Source organism: Gastrolobium bilobum, unplaced genomic scaffold (assembly GCF_033153095.1).
Source record: "Gastrolobium bilobum isolate Gb01-03AN ecotype WA unplaced genomic scaffold, APGP_CSIRO_Gbil_v1 utg3836, whole genome shotgun sequence".
Classification (NCBI taxonomy): domain Eukaryota; kingdom Viridiplantae; phylum Streptophyta; class Magnoliopsida; order Fabales; family Fabaceae; genus Gastrolobium; species Gastrolobium bilobum.
Window position 1 is genome coordinate 220,514 of NW_026897300.1, and position 22,530 is coordinate 243,043.

Consider the following 22,530-nt stretch of genomic DNA (forward strand, 5'->3'; position numbering starts at 1 on the left):
TAAACCGTCCTTCATAGCCCAATATGGGTTGGCCTTTAAGGGCTCATCAATGGATCACTCCCTTACATTCTCATGGTAAGCATATTGATTTTATTGTAAATGATTTCTCGCTCCTTTGCATAACTGACCCAGTACACAATACATGTTGATAGAGCAATTCTTTACTCACAATAGTGAGGTCACGGTCAAAGACTCTTCTCTATTTTATCATTAGTAAATATTTTTCACCTATATATACTTCTCTCCTCAATACGAAGAAGCATCTTGCATCCATTATTTTACGTGATTACTTTGTTGAAATATAGAACTACCATGCTTTTACACATTTCTCCTCTTCTCAATTATATCTGAAAACACAGTTATTGTGTCTTTTCTAGGAACGTTAATTCATACCATTGCCTCTAAGAACACCTTCATAACAACATAAAGAATACAGACCTAGTTCTATTATTATAACCATTTATATATTGTGCTGAGTTATGTATAAAATGTAAACTGTTGATAAAATATTAAGATAACGAAATTTAAAATGTGCACACGTTTTACTGAACAAGCAACCTAGCCTTACAGGAATTCCAAAGTGGCAAGAGAATAAAGCATCTTTGAGTCCTTAACTATACCAAGGGTGAGACATGATATTGCAGGTACACATGATAATGGGTACGCAAGAAAACTGGGCTCTTGTTCTTGTTTTGACTGGTCCTGGCACTGACCCACTGGTATGTATGTACATCAACTCGAGTCCCATAACCACATGCACAAGACACATTCTTACATGGGCTAGAAACTTTATCAGTTAGCGTTAGAATTTTTTGTTAGGGGGAAATTACTATCTTGGCGAGGACATTTTTTCAAGCATAACCTAACCCAACACATTAGGTTCCTATGCCTAATCTTTATGTAACCAAAAAAGTTAGACCTCGCAGAATTTGTCAATGGAAAGTGGTTAATCAAGTTATGTAACTTATCATTCATGGGCTTCCTCTAGCCCTACATTTTTTTACTTAATTTTTCATTTTAAAATAAATAAATAAAAGCTCACTGCAATTATTTAAAGGAGTGATTATGGATCGAATTGGTTCGATTTTAAATAAAAATAAAAACTGAACAAATTTAATTTAATTCAGTTAGGTTGAGTTGAGAAAATTTTCCTTTTATCAACCTAAACCAACCAAACGCAAACTTGATTCGAGTCCGGTCATTCAGTTAACTTTTTTCTTTATTTATTTTAACAAATTCTAATAAAAGGATTTTGTTTCATATTAAAATTATTAAAAAGTGATGAAAATAATATTTTATAAAATATTTCAAAAAATAATTTAAGTTAAATGAATAAATTCAAATTCGATCAAGTTAAAAAAAGTAAATCAAAATCCGATATACAAACCGACTTAAGTTAAGTTGAACAAAAGTCAACCCAAGTCACTCATTTTTTATTGGTTCGAGTCACATGGGTCAGATTATGGGATCAAACTAGACCATGATGAAACCCTTATCAACGTAGGTCAACATTCATCTTGTAACTGAGGTGCATGGACTTGGAATTGGGATCAGGCTCCCTTTCTCATGTCATGGACTATTTTAGGTTAGATTCTAAGACCAATAAAAAGTCACAATTTCTAAAATTGTCTTATGAGAACCCAGACAAATAAAGAACAAATTATAAGGGCGAGTGGGCTTGAATGACCCAAATGAGACCACACACAAGGATATGGCTACTTTTAATGTTGAACCGTATATTTCAAATATTGTCACTATCATTGATAAGTTAAATAATTTATAAAAATAATTATTACTAGTCAAAATTTCGAGGAAGATTATACTTATTACCTATTTTTCTTACTACTTGTTATTACTAAATTTTAATTGTTGATTTCCGTCAATCTAACGATTATAATTTATTACAAATTAATAATTAATTAATAAATATGACCCCAAAAATTATAACCGTTAAATTGACAGAAATCAACAATTAAGATTTGATAGTAACAAGTAATAAAAAAATAGATAGTAAGTATAACCTCTCCCAAAAATTTTAAGCTTATAAAAGATGTAAAATTAAAATACATTTATGAAGGTCTATAGCAATTATTTTTCTTTTACTTCTCTCTATTTTAGTTTATCTCAATCACTTTTGACTTCTTTTTTTAGATACTAATTCGTATCTGAAGTCCTAATATGTCCTATTAATCCAGTTTTAAATTTAAGTCCTCCATCCTCTCCAGAGATTGCAACTCTTAAAAATCAAACGAGGAAGATTATACTTATTACCTATTTTTCTTACTACTTGTTATTACTAAATCTTAATTGTTGATTTCCGTCAATCTAACGATTATAATTTATTACAAATTAATAATTAATTAATAAATATGACCCCAAAAATTATAACCGTTAAATTGACATAAATCAACGGTTAAGATTTGATAGTAACAAGTAATAAAAAAATAGATAATAAGTATAACCTCTCCCAAAAAATTTAAGCTTATAAAAGATGTAAAATTAAAATACATTTACGAAGGTCTATAGCAATTATTTTTCTTTTACTTCTCTCTATTTTAGTTTATCTCAATCACTTTTGACTTCTTTTTTTAGATACTAATTCGTATCCGAAGTCCTAATATGTCCTATTAATCTAGTTTTAAATTTAAGTCCTCCATCCTCTCCAGAGATTGCAACTCTTAAAAATCAAACTCAAAACTCACTATCTTTTGGACATGGTCAAATCCTGAAATCTAGTTGAATTACACCAACAAAAAGTGTCTTTTGACTTCTTTTTTATCTCCCATTTGAAGGGAGATATAAAACGAAGCTTGAATTACTGGTAAATATCCAAAGAGAGGCCCTTGTCTTAAAATCCAAGAAAAATATCGGTATCCCTTTGGTTGGAGTCCAAACAAAGTAATGTCAATCATAAATTTATAACATTGATAAAAAACATGACACAAGATGACTTTGGCAAATTAAGAGCATGTTCCTATTGGTCTAACGCACAATTAGTAGGCCATTTGTATGCAAGAATATCTCCTCCTGAAAGAGCTTGGAATAACTGAACCACAAATACTAAAATTCAAACATATCCAATCCGGGTATGAGCTTAATGGGAAGATCATTTCCATATTGGCAGAAGATGCTTATTAAGCTTAACAAATTGAAGACCATTTGACACAATGATTAGGACAACCATAGTCAACCATCGATCACAGCAGGGTGCCTTGCAGCAAGAAAGTTGACCGTTGGCTTTCAAGAACTAACATTAAGGTTGAGGGATTCTACTATACAAGGTTCTTGGTGGGGCAGGGCAAAAAAGGACCATGGAGTATTAGCATATATGATGGACACTCAAATCACTATTTCAGACTAAAAACAGAGCATCTATTAGCTTACTACATCTATATCTTTTCTAGAAGCACAACCAACATTATTTGAAAATTAATATTATAAAGCCTAGTAATAATATTTTACAGTGCCACAAAGATGGGGTAGTCCTAGAGGAATTGGTTGATTATAGTTGGATTAATACAACATCAGAATCTTAGTGAATGAATTATGGGGTTCTCATACAAATCCCCTTCTAAAAGCATTTTACTGAGACTAGGAAAATGCTTAAACACCAATCAAGATACAAGGTGGTGATCAGACAGAATGAAACAAGGAAACTACACAACCTGACGTAGAAAAACAGATAAGAACAATACTATTGCTTTCTTTACCTCCACGAAATTCATTGCAGGTGAATCAACGGATATCTTAACACTATCAAAAAAATACCAGCAAACATAACGTTATTTCCAACCATTAAATGTTACAACTTTCAAATAATAATGTAGTCATTATATAGAAGCAATACAATCACGCAAATGAGCCTTCTGTTCTATAAATACTAAAATAGCGTACTAGCATGGTCATTCTACAGCAAAATTTAGTTTCCCCTTAAACAAGGATATTCTTATAGTGTAAGGGACAGAATCCTGAGCCTTCCAAAATCATCTTACATCCATAAAAAAAAAAGGCTCGGTTAAAGTGAACTCATCTCTAAATTGCACAACTAAGGGTGTATCTGTGTCACGATGTACTTTGAATCAAATCAAAGGTGATATATCTTGTACACTTTGAACACAAACTCAGTTTATAGGAACTTTTTCCAAAAAGAAAAACATGTAGTAAAACGTGAATACTTTTCATAAATATAAAGCCACACAAAAGCTAGAAGCACTTACATAGGTGTTGGAATATGATTATCTGGAATGTTAAAGGATGGTATAGTAATTAACAAGAATGAAAAAGACTTGAATCAGGTCAAACGTCTTCGCCTTGGAGCACGAGAATCTCCACTATCCACATCATACACTCTTGCAGCATCATTTCTCCTCCTAGAAGAAGATGTTGACAAGGACACCATGGAATCAATTTCTACAGCAGTGTCCACTTGACTCTCTGAATTTATGACAGCACCAATGCTTGAAAAGGAATCCCTGTCTTCAATTGGAGGAGGTTGTTCTTGGTTTCTACCTAATGTATAGCTGCGGAAATAGGCCTCAGCGAACCTTTCAGCAGAACTCAAAGTGGATGAAAGGGTCCCTCTATGTGTTTGTGCTCTTCTACGCAAAAGGGATTGGACCCTGCGGTTATCTTCTACCAAAGGAGTACTACCAACATTGTTTTGTATCGAACCCGCTTCATCATCATGGGGTGCTGCCCCAAGATTATGCTCTCTCCTCAGACCTCTAGCTGCCAAAAACCTACTCAACAAGGAACTAGTTCTCTCTGCTGTTTCCCTTGCATTGTCAAGCTCATTTGGCTGAACAATATCCTGAGTAAGATCAAGTCTGCTACCGAGATGCCGAATCATCTCTTCCATAGGCATAGCAAATGCATTCCTCTGAATGGTTTGTCTTAGAGGATTCGTTGTCGAATCCTCGGAGACATGGCTTGCATTGGGCCTGAGAGGGATTTTCAATGCAAAATCCTCCTCAGTAACTTTGACATTGTTACCTCGACCATATATAGGGGTAATACTCTTAACACTAACCTCTCCCTTGCAAACAGGACATTCCTTAGCATCAGAATGCAAATGCAGCCATCTATAGAGACATGGCCAACAAAACAAATGACCACAACAAGTCACAACAGGATCCCTAGCCAGATCCAAACAAATATTACAATCAAAAAACCCACCAACACTGCCACCACCACCACCACCACCACCACCACCCTTTTCAACATCCTCCTTCTTCAATGTCTCATCCAATGTAAAACCACCACTTCTACTTTCACATACTTTGTGAACCTCCTCCTCAACTCTTTCCTCAGCTGCCACACTACCTTCACCAGCCTGCAACACACTTCCATTGCCAGAATTAACCAAAAACTGATTCATTTCCATTGAGATATTTTCGGGGTTGCGAAAATGGCGCCACCAGGGTTCAGTTTGGATATGGTGGACATTGCCTTCAGGAAGATGATGGCGCCATCGCCAACGTTGTCTGGCTCTACGCCTCACGGCTTCACTGATTCTATGAAAAGGTTCCTCAACCCAATCATCAACCAAGTTCATAGCTTCATTAGCTATGGCACCAGCTAAGGGTTCCGGGCCTGGACCCAGATTCAAATCAAGGTTCATTGCATCAGATGTTTCTTCCCCCATCCCAATTTCAATGCCTCAAGGTATCAAGAACCTTGCTTTGTTACAATTTTTTCTTCAAAAAAAAAAAAAACAAGATTTGGAGGAAGCTGAGACAAAAGGAAACAAAATCAAAAGAGACCCAGGTTTACGGGTTACAAAATTCCAAAGAAAGGTCTCAAATTGGCGACGAAATTGAACATTTAAAATAAATGAGAAATAAACCCTAACTTGGACACAGACATGAAGGAACCAAGCAGTGGAAAAGATTGACCGAAATTAAATGGAAAATACGGTGTGAATTGGTTGGATTCAACTTAATTTGAAGAAGAATTCAATAATTCATGGGAGAATTTGATGATCTTGGAATGAGAAGAGAAGCTAGGTTTCAAGTGTTTGGGAAAAGCAGATAAAAAAGGTTGAAGAGAGAAGAACTTAGAATGGAGTGGTGGGTGTATGTTGTTCAAGTGTTTCCCATTGAAGACAAAGAAAGAGGATGGAGTGAAGTGATAAATGTGCAGTAAGCATAGCCACAGGCGCGCGCACGCACGCACACACACGTAGAGAGAGAGAGAGAGAGACTTCTTCTGCGTTCTGCTTTGGCTGCTGAGAATTGGATACTTTCACATTCTGCGGTCATATTTACGTCCCATCATAGGAGTAAAAGATATTTGACATATTTTTCGAAAAGAGAGATTTTTTTAATATTATAATTATGTTAGTAGAATATATCATTTATAATTTCACCCGGTGTTTAATACGATGGTAGTACTGAAGATATCCTCTACGATTAGGGTCCCGTTATTCAAGTTTTAGGGAGTAAAGATTTTGTGTTACATTCTCTACTCTTTTACAAATTATTAGACTTGACAATTTTTAACATGATTAGTTAACATGATACGAAAAATTCTTACTCACGTTCATTTGTTTTCAAATTCATGTTATGTTTTGTTGATAAAATTTAATACGAAAAAATTTGTGTCGTATCACATGTTAACCTGTGAACTCGAAATTGACTAATGTTAATATTCTTGCAGGTTATTCATGTCGTGTCGTGTCGTAAATTATTTATTTGTGTCTTATCGTGTTGTGTCAACTTACATAATAAGTGACACACTTTGGGGTTGACATATAATTAGAGGTAGCAATATGGGTTGAGTCTGGCGGATCAACCCGCCAACCCGCCAAAACGGGGCGGGTTGGGTTGAGGTTTTCAACCCACCAACCCACTTCAACCCGCCCCGCTTAGAAGTGGGTCAAAATGGATTCAACTCGCCGCGGGGCGGATTCACCCGCCGGGTTATAAATTTGTTTTTTTACAATTAGGCAATATTTCATTTGTTATTAATTTTTTTTTATATCCAAAAAAATAAAGAATAACAATTTTATTTATGACAAATGTTATCTATATATTGAGACAAATAAGTTCCTAAAGAATGTTTGACAAATATTAGTATACATTTAAGATTGAGACTAAAAAAAATTAAGAGAAGTGTAAAATAAAATAAAATAATATTAGAAAAATTTATAAAATATAATTTATTTTTGAATTTTAATTAATTCCTTTTAATTTGTTGGTTGGTGGGTTGACCCGCCAACCCACCATAAAATGGGTGGGAATTCATTTTTTCAGCCCATGTTTAATGGCGGGCCAACCCGCCCGCCTCGTTTTTGACGGGTTGGTGGTAGGGTGGGACGGGCCAACCCAAATTGCCACCCCTACATATAATAACTCAAATAATCAAAATACTGATTGAGTAAAAATACTGATTTTACGGTTAAGTCTCCACTGGGGCAAAATGGTAATTTGATAAAAACTGTCTAGGCTTATAATTAATTGTGTGTGATACACTCCTCGTATGCCCATGAAATTAAGGAATCAAATAAAAAGAGATTAATTAGATGAAAAATCTAATTATATGAATAAAGTCACTTTTTGGGGCAAAAGTGTAAGTATTGAAAGTTTTAGGGTAAAAATGTAATTATGCAAAAATTACCTAAAACTTTGAAATGATGTAGTGAGACCTTATCTAATGATTTTAGTGAAAGTTAAAATACATGTTAGATTATCTAATACATTGATTAGAGGAAAATTATAAATGATTTTATTAAGGGTAAATTGGTCATTTCCTAGTCAAAGTGTTGACCAAAGTCAAAACCACTTAATATGACCAAGACACATCATTTTCCTTCACTTTTCTCTTCTTCCTCTTCGTTGGATAGCACCTAGCTGAGACCTCCATGAGAGCAAGCTCCAAAATTGTAACTTCATGATTAAGCCACCAAAACACTAAGCTTGTGAGACAAGAGTTGCTTAGTTTCCCTAACTAACATAACCCACCAACCATTTACCATTGAGAAGCTTTGTGTGCAGAGAAATCCCCTCCCAAATCGCAGTTCCTTTTTGAGTGAGGAGAGCTTTGCTTTCACATTGATGTGTGTCAAATCTACTATATCTTAAGGGTCAAATTGAGCATTTAATTAATCTAATATTAATCAAAAGACATTAGAATAGTGATTTAATTGTTAATTCATTCTCAGGAGTATTTTCATGAAATTATTGTATTTTTGTAAGAATTTTTGACCCATTAAAGGAAAGAACAAGCTAGAGAACTCAAAGTAAAGAAGAGAAAGCCATTGCTTCACTGCGCTAAAGGCGCCATAGTGGTGCTAGTAGCGCCATAGTGGTGCTTGTAGCGCCAATCCCTTTTTCTTTTTGCGCTAATAGTGCCAGCTACACGTGGTATTCAGATTTGGGTTTTTCAAATTGCATCTGGTGAAAGAATTGCTGAAGATTATTGGATGATTTCATGAAAATTTGAATGGATCTAATTGGGAAAAAGGAAACTTTCCATTGCTTAAGGGAAGATTTTGAATTTTGAATCTAATTCAAGAAAGTTTAATCATGAAGATATGGCAGAGGATTTGATAGGATTTTAAAAAAGATACTTTCCCTCAAAATAAAAAGAGAACTTTTGGAAACAAAAGAGAGGAGATTCATTCTTTCACACACGAAGGAAGAATGCATAGAGTGAGAGAATTTAGAGTTGTGAAGATCAAGGACGAAGATGGGGGGAGATCAAAGCGTCATCGTTGAGATCAACCAACACCCAATCCATATTTTTTTTCTAGTTTTCTTCTATTTTCTTGTTTTGTTTGTGCCAGATATATCTTGCTAATTTTCTTTGTAGTTAAGGATATGGATCCAAATTGAACCTTTATGTTTTGATTTATTTTTTTCAATAATAATATGTCTCAAATTGTTTGTGTTTATCTTGAATTGCTTGTTTAAATTCTTGTATGATTTGGCTAACTATATAGGATTAAAGAGGGTTAGGGTTCACAATAGACATATTGAGATTTAATCTAGACAGGGATAAACACCGATTCTTGCTTGATCTAGACATAGACTGGTAAGAATTGCAAACTTTTATAATTCATTGTGCATAAAGCTTAATCTAAAAAGGGTTTCTAAGATATTAAGATTCCAATTAGGTTAAAGAACTAAGACATTAGAATTTGACCAACTAATTCTTAGATGATGAATTGTTTGAAATAATGGAGATAGAGAGTTATTGAATTGAGTTAAATCACTTAAGGGGGATCAAAGGTGAAGTAAACCTTAACTACGTTTTCTATTCTTGATTTTAAATCCATCTTTAATTATTAGAATTCTTTTCTTGCATTTAATTGTTGTTCGGCATTTGTTCTTTTAATTATTTTCTTTAAAATTGGATTTCTATTATTCTTCTCAAACAAAATTTGATTTGTTCAACTTAAGTGAAAATAGTGAACTAGTGCTTGAAACATTAATCCTTATGAGAACGATACTCTACTCACTTCTTTATTACTTGTGTGTTTAGTATACTTGCCGTGATCGCAACACACACTTGCTTGAGAAGCCTTCCATTGGTGCTTCTAAGGCATTTCTTGGTAAGAAAACTAACCTCCCTTGTAGTTTTCATGGTGATGCAAATTTTAGAGTTTTTGGATGAATAGTGACTAGCATAATGTTTGACTTGAATTTGGCTTGGGTCCCTTTGGAAAAAATGATAAGGAAGTGTGTTTAATGAAGAAAAAACAATGAAACACCATTTGTTTCATTTTCAAAAATTGACTCAAGAACAAAGTAAAGGTTTCTTGTGTTTTGAGTCTTGAGAATGAACATTTATGGTGATTATTGCTTATATGATGTTATAGTGGTGGACCAAGTGAAGTTGTTATGGTAGAGCATCCATTGGAGCAATCAAGGGACCAAATCATGAATTCTTGAGTGATTCAAGAGAAGGGTAAGTCTTTAAACTCGAGACTTGGTGAATGATAAATGCTAGTTTAATCGTTTGATACCTAAATCCTATGACTATGATATAGGAATCTTGGTGATTGTGGTGGAAGATAATCGGAACAACCAATATACCAATCTTAGACTAGGTTGTGGTCTTATAAGTTTGAAGTATTGGTGAGTTACTAAACCCAGACTTCTTGAGAGCCTATAGGCTTTGGTTTGGTTGTAGTATAATATAATATGATATGTGTGATTGATTGTGTTGTCATCCTTTAAATAGGCGTTTCTAGTAGGAAGTAATTGGACTGATACTTTAATCAAGTGTTGAGAGATTCCTTGGGCTTGAAGAAAGCTTGGAAAGGAATAGACTACAAGAGGTAAACCCTTGTTTCTTGGGATTTTATTCCCTTTTGGTTATTCCACCATGGTCCAATGGGACGATGGTTATATGATTGGATATTAGATATGTAGTATAGTTGCATTCATATAGAGATATTTGATTGAATTGTTCTTGGCCAATGAACTTATACATGAACCTTCTTTGGGGCATTTATCCATTAGGACAACCCTTAGAAGTATGTTATCCTTAGGGCATTCATACATTGGTACAACCCTTATGGCTATCATGTATGGAACTTCTTTGGAGCATTTATCCATTAGGACAACCCTTAGAAGTTGACCTTCCTTAGGACATTTATCCATTGGGACAACTCTTGGAATGGTTATGTGTGGAGTCTTCCTTGGGGCATTTATTCGCTGGGACAACCCTTGGAAGATTCGGATTTTGACTATGTCTATATGAATTTATTATACTATGTTATCTAACCTTTCATGCAAGAAGTGAACTCTTAGATGGAGAAATACTCCAAGAACCTAGGCTTTACTGAGATTTGTATCTCACCCCTTTTAGGTACATATTTCAAGTAGTTCAGCAGCCAGAGATGGATCCTCATAAGGAAAGAGGCCCGTGTAAAGTTAGAGGCTCTCATGATTGAGGAGACCAAACAATTATGAATATGTTGTTATTTTGGATGAGTTTGATGGACATACATGTATTTTGTATAGCCTTATATATTGATGAGAACTTATGTAGTTTTTTATTAAGGCTTGTATATATAGCATGTGTTGCCTTTACTTATTTGGATACATGTTGATGTAATTTTAATGTTCATGTGTTGGATTGGTAAATCCTATGATATTTCCATGAATGTTGACAAAAATTATGTAGTGGATGTAGATTATTGGCATAAAGCCTTATATTTAAAATTCATGGATAGATTGTAGGTGTAATCTAGTGGATAGATTGGAATGTGCATGAAACTTATAAATTGTCTATTTGGTATTTAATAAGATTGGGAGGCATCCCAAATCCTCAAATTGCAGCCAGATGTTGTCCGTTTTATTTTAACCGGGGTGTATATGATTATTATACTCGGGTGTTCGACTACCACTACCTATGGTATTGTAAGCCTTAAGTGTTAGAAATTTGAGGTATACAAAAGAATGATAATTTAGTAGTCATGAAATAAATGGAGTTATGATAATACATAAGGAAAGGAAAAAGTTAGTTCCCATTTTACCTAAGTGTAATTGGGTTGATTATATAGGTAGTTTCCGTTGTTTTATTAATTTATGATGCTCTTAATACCATATGCAATGTTAATACATTGGCGGCCGACAGGTTGTTAAATGGCATTTATTCGTGTTGTGTTGTGTCAACTCGCATAATAAATGACACACATTGAAGTTGCGGGTTATTCATATCGTGTATTATCAACCTGCAAAATAAATGTGGTGTGTTCATGTTGAAGGTTTTAACCTGATTTCAAGTTTGTGTCGTGTTTATGCCAAGTGTATTTGTGTTCATGTCAAATTTGTGTCGTGTCGACCTAAATTGTCAACCTACAAATAAGTATAAAGTTAGAGGTATCGAGTTCTAATTCTTCTAATGAAAGGAGAGCCATCTTTTATATAGGTACTGTAGCATCCCGTTGTACACCGGTATTGTTAACATTAATTATGATATTAAGCGCAGTTACAATCACAGCAATTCATTTATGAAAATGCGAGTAAACTTTTTTCGTTTATTACGCAAGTAGTTAAAACAATAAAAGCGTAATAAATAAAAGTTGTGACCGTAACTGTAAACTCTTTGCGGAATAATTATTTAAACTACTTTTATAACATATATTACATTTCTCAAGTCACTAAGGGGTTCCCATAAACCCTCTTAGCATAAATCTCACTATTACGTTTTCTACCCATCCGAACATGGTTCGGTCTCTGAATTTCTGTTGACAAACCGCATATGACAAGCCTCTCATCTTTTAGTATGTTATTCTAGACACAATTACCTTTCTAGAAAGCTATTACACGAGTCATAAAGTTCTTGTTTGCTCCGGATATCGCCGTTTGAAGTTGGACAAGCAAATCTGCCAGCCAACCCCAAAACAGCTCCAAACATCCTTCAGTCAATCAATTATTATATAAAGTACACTCAACCAATTTCTCTTAATTTTTATACAAAAAAATAAACACCTCAAGCTTCAATTTGATATATCATACACCTAATTTGACCAAGAAACGAAGCGGGAATAAGTTTCCCAAACTCGGTCCAGAACTGCCACATGTGCAGTAACCAAATGGGCAGTCTGTGTTCTCTGCCTTCTACTAGCCGACTCCCAACCCAGAAAAATCCCAAATTTTGACACAAGATAGAGGACGTCTCAATCTTCAAAACGGCGTATGGCACGTCCCTATAGGACCTCTGTGGAGGGAGATATGCTCTCCTGAATTTCGCCTAAATTATGACAATTTCTAGAAAATTCGCCAGAGTTTCCTTTGTTGTTCCAATAATTCCCAAATTCGATGACCTCAAATTGTACCTAACAATCATTGGGTGGCACACACAAGGACGAACAATGCCTTGAGGCTTTTACAACCCATCACAGTTTATATCAAATTACTCAATTCATATCATATTGCTTACTTTATTAACACTTAACATATTTCAATCACCAAGATCCATTTGCATGCATTATCTAAAATACACATAATCATAATCCTAAAATAGGCCTATTGCCCTTTCATCATATTACATATGCTTCATATTACACAAGATCCAAATATAATAATTACAATTATCCAAATTACACCATGAGTCATAAATGTCCAAATGCAACATAATAAATAAACCTCAAAATGACATAACTCATATGTAACTAGACTTAGGCAAAAATAACATGAACAAATATGATAATAAGTCTTCTCCCACATCCATATGCAATGTTCATGCCCTAAGTCTAGCCTAGACCCAATGGCCACCAAAATGCAAAATAAATAATCCTACGTCTCAGTCATCCAACGAGCTTCTTGCCCGCCGCTCCAACTCCACTGCTACCTCCTGAAATAAAGCCCCCAAAGCGGGGTGAGATATATGAATATATCTCAGTAACCCAGAGGTTCTGGAGAATACTCCGCCCAATGGTTCACTTCGATGCATATAAACCCTAAACCCAGAGCTTCTTGCCCGCCGCTCCAACTCCACTGCTACCTCCTGAAATAAAGCCCCCAAAGCGGGGTGAGATATATGAATATATCTCAGTAACCCAGAGGTTCTCGAGAATACTCTGCCCAATGGTTCACTTCGATGCATATAAATAACATAACTTAACATCTGAAAACGGGATAAAACAAGGGATTTAGAGAAATGGGGGAGCATAGGGATACAAAATACGACTAAGCTGGAATGGTCATTGCCAAAACCACGCAACATCCAGCCTATTGGCTTGGCATATAAGCCTAAGGGTTTCAAACCATGGCGTGTTCACAGAACATCAAACCAAGGCACCCTCCATCCATAACCACCCGAGAATTCGTAGTGTGCTCCTATTCGGATCACACACCACGACCCTAGGTCAACTGGAACTCCCTCATGGAGACCTATCCAGTGGAAGTTCGTAACGCCCGAAGGCAACACGTTTACTGCCAGAGACACGGTACATCCTATGTACCAACACACATACTATATGCATGAACATATTATCCTACATTACTTACATACACTTCCTACCATCACCCTCACCGGGCATGGTGGAACACACAAGGAGATCAAGCCCCAGTACCAAGAGGTTACCTGTATAATCCTCTCCACGTAGCTCCAATGCAATATATATTCCGAGCTCGTTACACAACAAAAATGCCTACACAGAGGACATTTCCAATCAATTACCACTCATACAAACACATGCAAGTTATTAACTCTACAAGCATGGTTCCATAATACTCACCACAATCCCACTTGGTCCGGGACCAAGGGAAACCCACCGAGCTCACGGTTCGGGGTTCAAATCCACGTACGGCAACCTATAATGACCATGTATAGATATTCAACACACAGCAAAGCTATCAAAATCCAAAAACGTCAAATTCCTCCCCCACACCTAGGTAAGTTCAGTCATTGTAGTGTTATTTTACAAATTATTTTTCTAAATTTTCTTTTCATTTTTCTTAGGCACCCCAAGGTTACCAAAATGCCATATTAGGTGTCACTTTTCATTTTATACCATCCATTATTTTTCCCTTGCTTTTCAAAGCTTCCAATCATCACACAACCCATCTAATCATCATTTAACAACACAAGACATCAATCAAACAATTTAACAACATCAATTCCCTTATTTTCTTCACAAGGCCGAATTCACTATAGACACACCCCAGAGGATTTTCAATCCAATTCAACCACTCCACACCTCATGCAATCCTATTATTACATCATACAACCATACAACAACTCACCAATACAATCCTAACACAATTTCCAAATCACAAGTCATGGCATCATCCAAATTTTTCTAAGTTATGAACATATTTTCACCAATATTTTTTATTGCATTTATAGGTCAAACACATCATTCTAAGACATAATCATCTAATACACATTTTTCATTTGATCTCACAACACAAATCATCAAAAGCCCCTTTAGGGTTCATGAAACCAAATCAACATATCAAACCAATGAAAAGTGTGGAAACTTACCCACAATCAAGGCCTATGACTCCTCCACACAATACCCAAGCAATAGACGATCAATCAACTCCAAGAACATCAATTTCTTTCCACAAAACCGCAGCCATGGGTATGGGTTTTCTCCAAATTTAAGGGGTTTCAAGGCTTAATAATACTACCAATGGGTTTGGGAGGTGATTTTCAATGAATTTCAAGACAAGAATCACTTGATTTGGTGGAGTATTGTGTGCGTTAGAGGAGGAAGAATTTTTTTAATGGAAATGGGGTTTTAGGAGGGGAGGCCGCGGGTTCATCAAGGGAGGGGAGAGAGAAGATGATGAATAGTATCCTTTTGTCAAGTTGTCATCTTATCACTTAAGTGGGGTGGGTCTCACCGCCACCTCACGCGTTTTAACTTAATTTGAAACCCCCGCTTAATCCACTAAACGTCCGTAAATTCGTAACCTATTTAGAAACTCTAATTTTTAACATTAACCATTGTCCTTTAATTACCCTTGATCAGATGCATCCTGAGTTTTCCGGTCGTTCGGAGAAAATGTTGTTTTAATTTGTTACGCGCGTCGTAGACACGCTTCCCCAAACTTACTAATTTCCATCAATTTTCATCAAAAATTATATTTTCTAGTCATATATACCATTTATAACTTGTATTCAAAACCTAGAGCTCAAAACTCAATCGGCACGCTTTACGGTGCAACCATACCGCGATATTTTTACACGGTAAAACACTATTCACTGAATTTTCTGAAACTTGCCTAACCATTCAATTTTTCGTTCTGAATCCATTTCCAGGGTTATTTTCAACATTTGAGACCTTCTACTCAATTTTAACTTCCTAGGGTTGTGTGTCTGGCTAATTACCATTTTACCCTTCCTTTGTATTTTGACCTAATTTCCAGAATTTTCACTAATCCTTCCCTTTAATCCATGTTTAATATTTTAATATATAATTTATAAATGCGAGGTGTTATAGGTACGATAATACTCGAACTGTATTAATCGACAAATAGTGAATTGCTTGAAAAGAATATTAATAGTTATTACAATAGAGAAATGGGTATAAGGGCGACACTTCAGGTAGACACGAATTTGACACGAACACGACATGAATTTGAAATCGGGTTAAAACCTAAACATGAACACAACTCGCTTATTTTGCGGGTTGACATGGCACAACATGAATAATCTGCAACCTTAAAGTGTGTCGCGTATTCTGCAGGTTGACAGAACACAAAAAGACACAAATAATCTATTTATAACATGATACAACATGAATAGCCTGTAAAAATATTAACGCAAGTCAATTTCGGGTTCGTGGATTAACACACAACACGACACAAATTTAAAAATGGGTCTACTCAAATCATAAATTTTCCGTGACATATTGTGTCGTGTTAACATATTGTGTTGACAATTATCACCCTGAATAGAAGTAGTTGATATTAAATTGTGCTTTGAATATAATTTTCTAATACTTAAATTCCAGTGAAATTAATTTAAAATTAGAAAATGATTATCTATAATTTTAGATGTTTAATTTTGATTATACTCCTGTATAGATGTCTATTAAGGATACGCTTATTTCAAGTCTTTAAAAAAAACTACTAAATTAAAATCATAATGAAAGGAGAAAAAGTACAATTTTTTTTTCGAAGGTTGTCTCGTTAAAAATCTTATCAGTTTAAATCGTAGACTATAATCTGTCATCCACATTTAATTGAGTCATGTAAACAAGATTCTCATCATATAAAATTGTTAGAGTTTTACCCTCATGATTCACAAGAATCTTAAACATACTTGGGATTTTGGAATGTGACTTTTTGCTTGCGTATGACTTTTGGTATGAATTGTAACCAACTTGTATAATGGTGCAGTAATGTGTAATTAGTCTCCCTATTCATCATTGGAGTCTATATAAAGACATGTAAGGATTGGTGATATTCTTCTACTTTCTAATTTTATTTCATACTTTCTCTCACGTAGCAAATATCCAAAATATCCAAGTATAAGATAATAAGACATGAGTTAGAAATATCCAAAATATGTGATATGAATATATTCAATATTGTGCTTATAATCAATAGTCATAAATATGACCAAGACAAGTGTTAGTATGATTTTTGGCACTACTAATTTGATTAAAAGCTCCAAAATAGTTTATATTATACTATTTAGAGGAACAAAATTACTAATAACTCATGTCTTATACTTTTGTTATCACTTTGAAATTATGAGTGGCATAATATTGAATATATTCATATAACATATTTTGGACCTTGCCATAAAATTGTATTGAAAAAATGCAAGTCCTCTTTTCTAGATTATAATACATATATAAATTCAATAAAAATTAGTACTATTACTAACCAGAAGTTAGTTGATTTGAAAATCTTTACCCCTTGGCATGGGAGATTAGCCATACAAGTGTCATGATGATAAGAAAGAAAGTGGGTAAAGTAAGAATTCAAATACATATTATCATTACAATATTAAGAAAAGGACGTTGTGCATGTATCTATTACGTGGTAAAGTATTGCTTATGAAAGTTAGTCGTTTAACCTTGGCCTTATTAATATGATGTGAATGTGTGTATTTGTTGTCTTTGAACATCTTGATTGACAAAATATTTGATTGATGAAGGAAAATAGTTAGTAATTTAAACTTGACATTTCACATGCATTTGATTTTATGTATCTATTATTTCTTTGTTAGTTTGTCAATTTTTTAAGTATATTATGTAATATATTATTTTTAATATATTTGTTTATTGACCCAAGATAATATATTTGGTTCTATATATAGGAATTAAAGATAAATTAGAATATACGACAATACAAATCTGTTTGAAAGCTTTAAACAAGATAATTATTTAGACAAATAAATATCATGCACAATATGAATATCTTATATACTACTAAGCTAAAAAAATGTTGTTTGAAATAGACATGTCATATTAAAAAAATATTAATAAAGTTATTGTGTTGCGTATACCAAAAGTTTGATACGTTATTTTAAATTAGAAGTTCACTAGTCCAAATAATTTTATTATTTAACATATGATTAGTTAGACTATCTTATCTCAATATTAACAATTCATATGGATATCTATCAAAGAACTCGGAGGTTCTTCACAATAAGGAATTTTTATGTGTTCAATATTCTCAATGCAAATGTGTCACTTACTAAAAATATAGTTGAATTTCTAAAATTTCTAAAATATATTGAATGTGATATTTATGCATCATATCATTTATCTTGTAGACCATTATTTCGTATATTGATATTTTATAGTTTTAAATGATATTATTTTGTCACATAATCATTTACTTTAAACTCAAAATATTGCTAAAAATTCTTGCTCAATTAATAAATTATGATCAAATTTAGTGATTATTTCATATCAATATAAATTAGTATTGAACATTTGAATGCACACATTTATTCTCAAAATAGTTACATTGAAATTTTTATTAATTATTTAAAATTTATTTATAGGTTCATGCTTATGAGATAAAAACTTACATCAGCTTGGGAATATGCTAGAATATTTCTTGCGATTTTCATTTGTATCTGATTCTATACATATTATAAGTTTTCCCCTTTGTAAATTATGTTGAACTAACAATGTAATATATATTATATCTAGAAATTTTGTTTATGTTATATCCTATTGCACCATCTCAAGTTACTAAGATGAGTTCACAAAGCCATTTTAGAATATGCAGTGGTTTGGATTCTCTATCTATTAATAGTTTCCCCATTATTAAGGGAAGAAAGAGATAAATTTCAAAAGCACAAGAAATATATTGGAACAAACCAACATTGGACACTCTAGATATACACAAATCAATGTGATCTTTATAATAACCCTAATTATATAACTTTTAAATTATAGGGTTATGATGAGGACCTTATGGTCATAAATGGAATGGGGATAAAATTTTAAGAATTCTGATATCCATATTGAGGGTATTTTACATAGGTGAAATTTCATCTATTATTTTTGACTGTTGACGCAGTAACAGCCAGTAGAATAGCTCTAAGCAAATTATAGTTAGAGAGTTAATATAATGATATAAACATCATGAATGAGGTTAGTATATGATTTGATGAAGTTTGATACCCATATTGTGGTATTTTGGAAAAGTCAATTCTGTTGGGTATCTTGTACTGTTGTAGAAGCAGCCGGTAGAATCCCGGAACGAGAAACAGATGGGAAAATGGAAAGGAAGACCGATATATGCCTAATAATTCATAATTAGACCAATAATATTAAAGTTAAAAAGATTATGAAATCCGGTTACAGTTAAGAACACCGGTAAAGACTATAATGCAATTAAACAACTGTTAGTGGATCTGTGATCGACTAATCAAATTTTTAAGTTATGAATATGTTAATTAGACAAAATTAATATTATTTACTTAAAGTTAGAGTCTTAGGTGTTTCCAGGTAAAAATTTGATAACGGTCCAGATAAAAATTACATTGGATTTCACTAGAGGACAAAGTGCCACTAAAGTGACATGACAACCCTAATTAGAGGCACCTTCCCTCCCTTATGCTTCAGAAATCCGCCGCCCACCTCCCCTCCTCTGTCTAAAAATTCAAAGTTTGCATTTTCTCTCACTTCTCTCTAGAATCTCTCCTCCAAAACCTCACCAAATCAACAAACTTCCTTCACAAAACTTGTTCCCCTCACTCTCCTCTTAACAACCATACAATTTTCATGGAGTGAGGCAAATTTTCGTGGTCATTCTCCACAATTACAACCACGGTTTTGGAGCTTCATGGGCCATGGAGTTGTGTTCTTGAGTTCTCTTGAAGAACACCACTTGTGTGCTTGGTTCTCTTGAGTTTGACTGTAAGTTTCCTAAACTTTTCTTGAAAAACCTCATCTTCCCCTCTTGTGTTCTTTATCTCTAACTCTTGAGCATATTTTTGAAGATGTGTTCTTGTTTAAAGGAGCATTCTTGTTGGTGAAAGTGAAGCTTGGAGCTAAAGGTGTGAGCTTGAAGATGTAAGCATCACTTTGAGAAAAGATGACCCAAAAAGCTTTCCCTCCTCACTTTAATGCCTCGGTTTTGTTTTGTGGGTGGGGAGAATATTGTTGAAAATTTTTAAAGAAAGGGTTTTGATGGTTGTTATTGAGGGTTTTTGAGTTATGAACCAAGAAATGGTTGGTTTGATGTGTAAAGGTGCAACCTTTGGATCCTTGTGTGGATTTCATGTAAAAAGATGAACATGAACCCTAAAAGGACACATATACAATTCGGCCTTGTCCTCGGAACCTAGGGTTTGATGACTAAAAAATGTTAAGAAGTGGTTAAGTATGAAAAGATACCAAGAGGAACTAAGGAAAACTAATTAAGTGGGTTATCTCTAAGTGAAACCTACTAATCCTGATTAAGGACGGCTAAAAACCCTAATAACCTTAACTAGTCAAATCTGCCCTCTTGTGTATAAGATGGATTAGTTGTGTTAAAAATAAGAAAATCATGGATTAGTGGATTAATTAAGTGTAGGGAATAATTAACCAAAGAAATGATAAAGAAACAAGCCTATAAACCCTAAATTACACCCCTAAAGATTCGGCCATGTGTGTTTAAAGTGGGATCACTATGTTAAAATTAACACTAAGACCTAATTAGGACACTAATTTAGTAGTTAAGTGAGGTGGACTATGCATAATACACTAATTAAATATTAAACCTTAAAATTTGATCTAATTAGGGTTTAGGAGCACTAATCATGCAATTATTGAACTTGAGGTACCAAGACATCATATGACTAAGTGGGACTCCGTAATGAACCTAGTTAAGAATAAACCCTAAAATTAAAGTAACCTAGGGTTTCTAACTAAACCTAATTAGGGTTTGTTAATTAAACCTAATTAAGGAACTAAATGGTAGGTTAAGCTTAGGAGGGACTTATGGACACTTGACCATGTGAATAAATGAAAGCAAATCCTAGGTTAGGGTACCTATATGGTTTGGCCATATAGGGTATAATTAGGGTTTAGGGTTGAAAAATTTAAAGAATGATGGGTTAAGGTTTGATTATGTGTCTAAAGCTTTAACCAACTTGTAACTTAGAAGAAATGAATGTGAGATTATGGAAATTCTCTAAGTCTTGAATTTAAGACTTAGAATATCAATGGATTAATATGCCTAAGTTAATAAGTAAATTACCTAGAGGAGGTATACTTAGCATAATTATGGAATATGTAAAAAGGGAGCTTAACTTAGACAAAATTAAGGATGAACTAAACATCCATGGAATTAAGAGTGATTTAGCTTTCAAATTTAACACCATGAGACCATGTAATGCCTCGGTTTTGGTACCCTTAATAGGGCAAGTAAGTGATGAAAATTGTGATTGGTCCGTAGATTAAGTGCAAGAATAATTAGTGAATTGAATAGTTGAGGAACTAGTCTTGAAGTAAGCTTAAAAATGGAAATCCAACCTAGGCAATACCTATGCATGCATTTCAGCCTTGTCACATTGTTAGGGCTTGGATATCTAAAAAATAATCTAAGTTACCTAAGTGAGCCTAGAATGTGATTCTAAGTTATGTAAGTGATTGAAGATTGAGGTTGCTTGTAATAATGCACTAAAATACGTAATTATGTAATAATTGGTCTAGACTTATAATGGGCATATTATTGGCATGTAAGAATGAAATGTGGAATTATTAAGTGATTGAGTATTAATGATGTAAATGATTCCTACTCTAGGTTTGCCTAGAGGACTTGGCACTTGAGGGTTTATTGGAGCATACGTGTTTTACTGTTGGAGTTGGGCTTGTGATAAGCTCAGTGAGGTAAGTGTAAGAAACCGTTCCGTTAATTTAAAAATTTAATTAATTTAAATGTGAGATTAAAGAGATAATTCCATAATTGACCCTAATAATTATGAGAAGGCTTAAATAATTATAGTAAGTAATTAATAATGTTGAAAGTCGCTTTTCTGACAAAAAGTGCGGATACCGGTTCTGCTCCATAATATAAGTGTGTACCGATGAAATATCCCAGAAAATTATAAAGAGGATGTATATAATCTTAGAATAACATTTAGGACTGGGATATCAAGTTTGGAGTCAAAATAATGAGAATTTGTGTCAGAACTGATATCGGCTACGTAAAAGCGTGTACTGGCAAAGTGTTGCGAAAAATAAAATAAAATATGACAAATGATTAGCGTAGCTATTAGTGCTGATATCGATGCTTAAAACTTAATGAAGCTATAAATACACAATTACACAGAACCCTAGGCTGATTCTTCAGCCTTTCTACGTGGGTTTCTGGCTGCTGCCTATGCTCTCATACTTGCTACCTTCCTCCTTCAAGAAAAATCCATCATTTCTCTTTTATTCTTCCTCTTCCACCTTCTGAGCACTTGAGAATGTGCATTGTGAGGGAGAAAGGCACCTTCTTGCAGTATAGGGGCTGCTGGTTGGGCAGGTTTAAGGGCTGACTCCATTGTTGAGTGTGTGTGACCCATTTTGCTTGGCATTGGTGGTCTCAATAAGCCATCTTTTGTGCAAAGAACCAACCTTTGATCACCATTCTTGTGGTTTTGTAAAGTCAGATTGTTGGG

General features: G+C 34.1%; 1 protein-coding gene across 1 annotated transcript; it reads right to left on the minus strand.

Annotated features, from left to right (window-relative positions):
* Nucleotides 1-3,959: 3,959 nt before the first annotated feature.
* Nucleotides 3,960-6,215, minus strand: LOC133305775 (uncharacterized). The gene has a single exon (XM_061506016.1). The coding sequence runs from the start codon at nucleotides 5,642-5,644 to the stop codon at nucleotides 4,292-4,294; it is 1,353 nt and encodes a 450-aa protein (XP_061362000.1). The 5' UTR covers nucleotides 5,645-6,215; the 3' UTR covers nucleotides 3,960-4,291.
* Between the last annotated feature and the right edge of the window lie 16,315 nt (nucleotides 6,216-22,530).

Coding starts and splice junctions, on each gene's coding strand:
- LOC133305775 (XM_061506016.1), bottom strand. CDS start 5,644: ATGGGGGAAGAAACATCTGATGCAATGAACCTTGATTTGAATCTGGGT.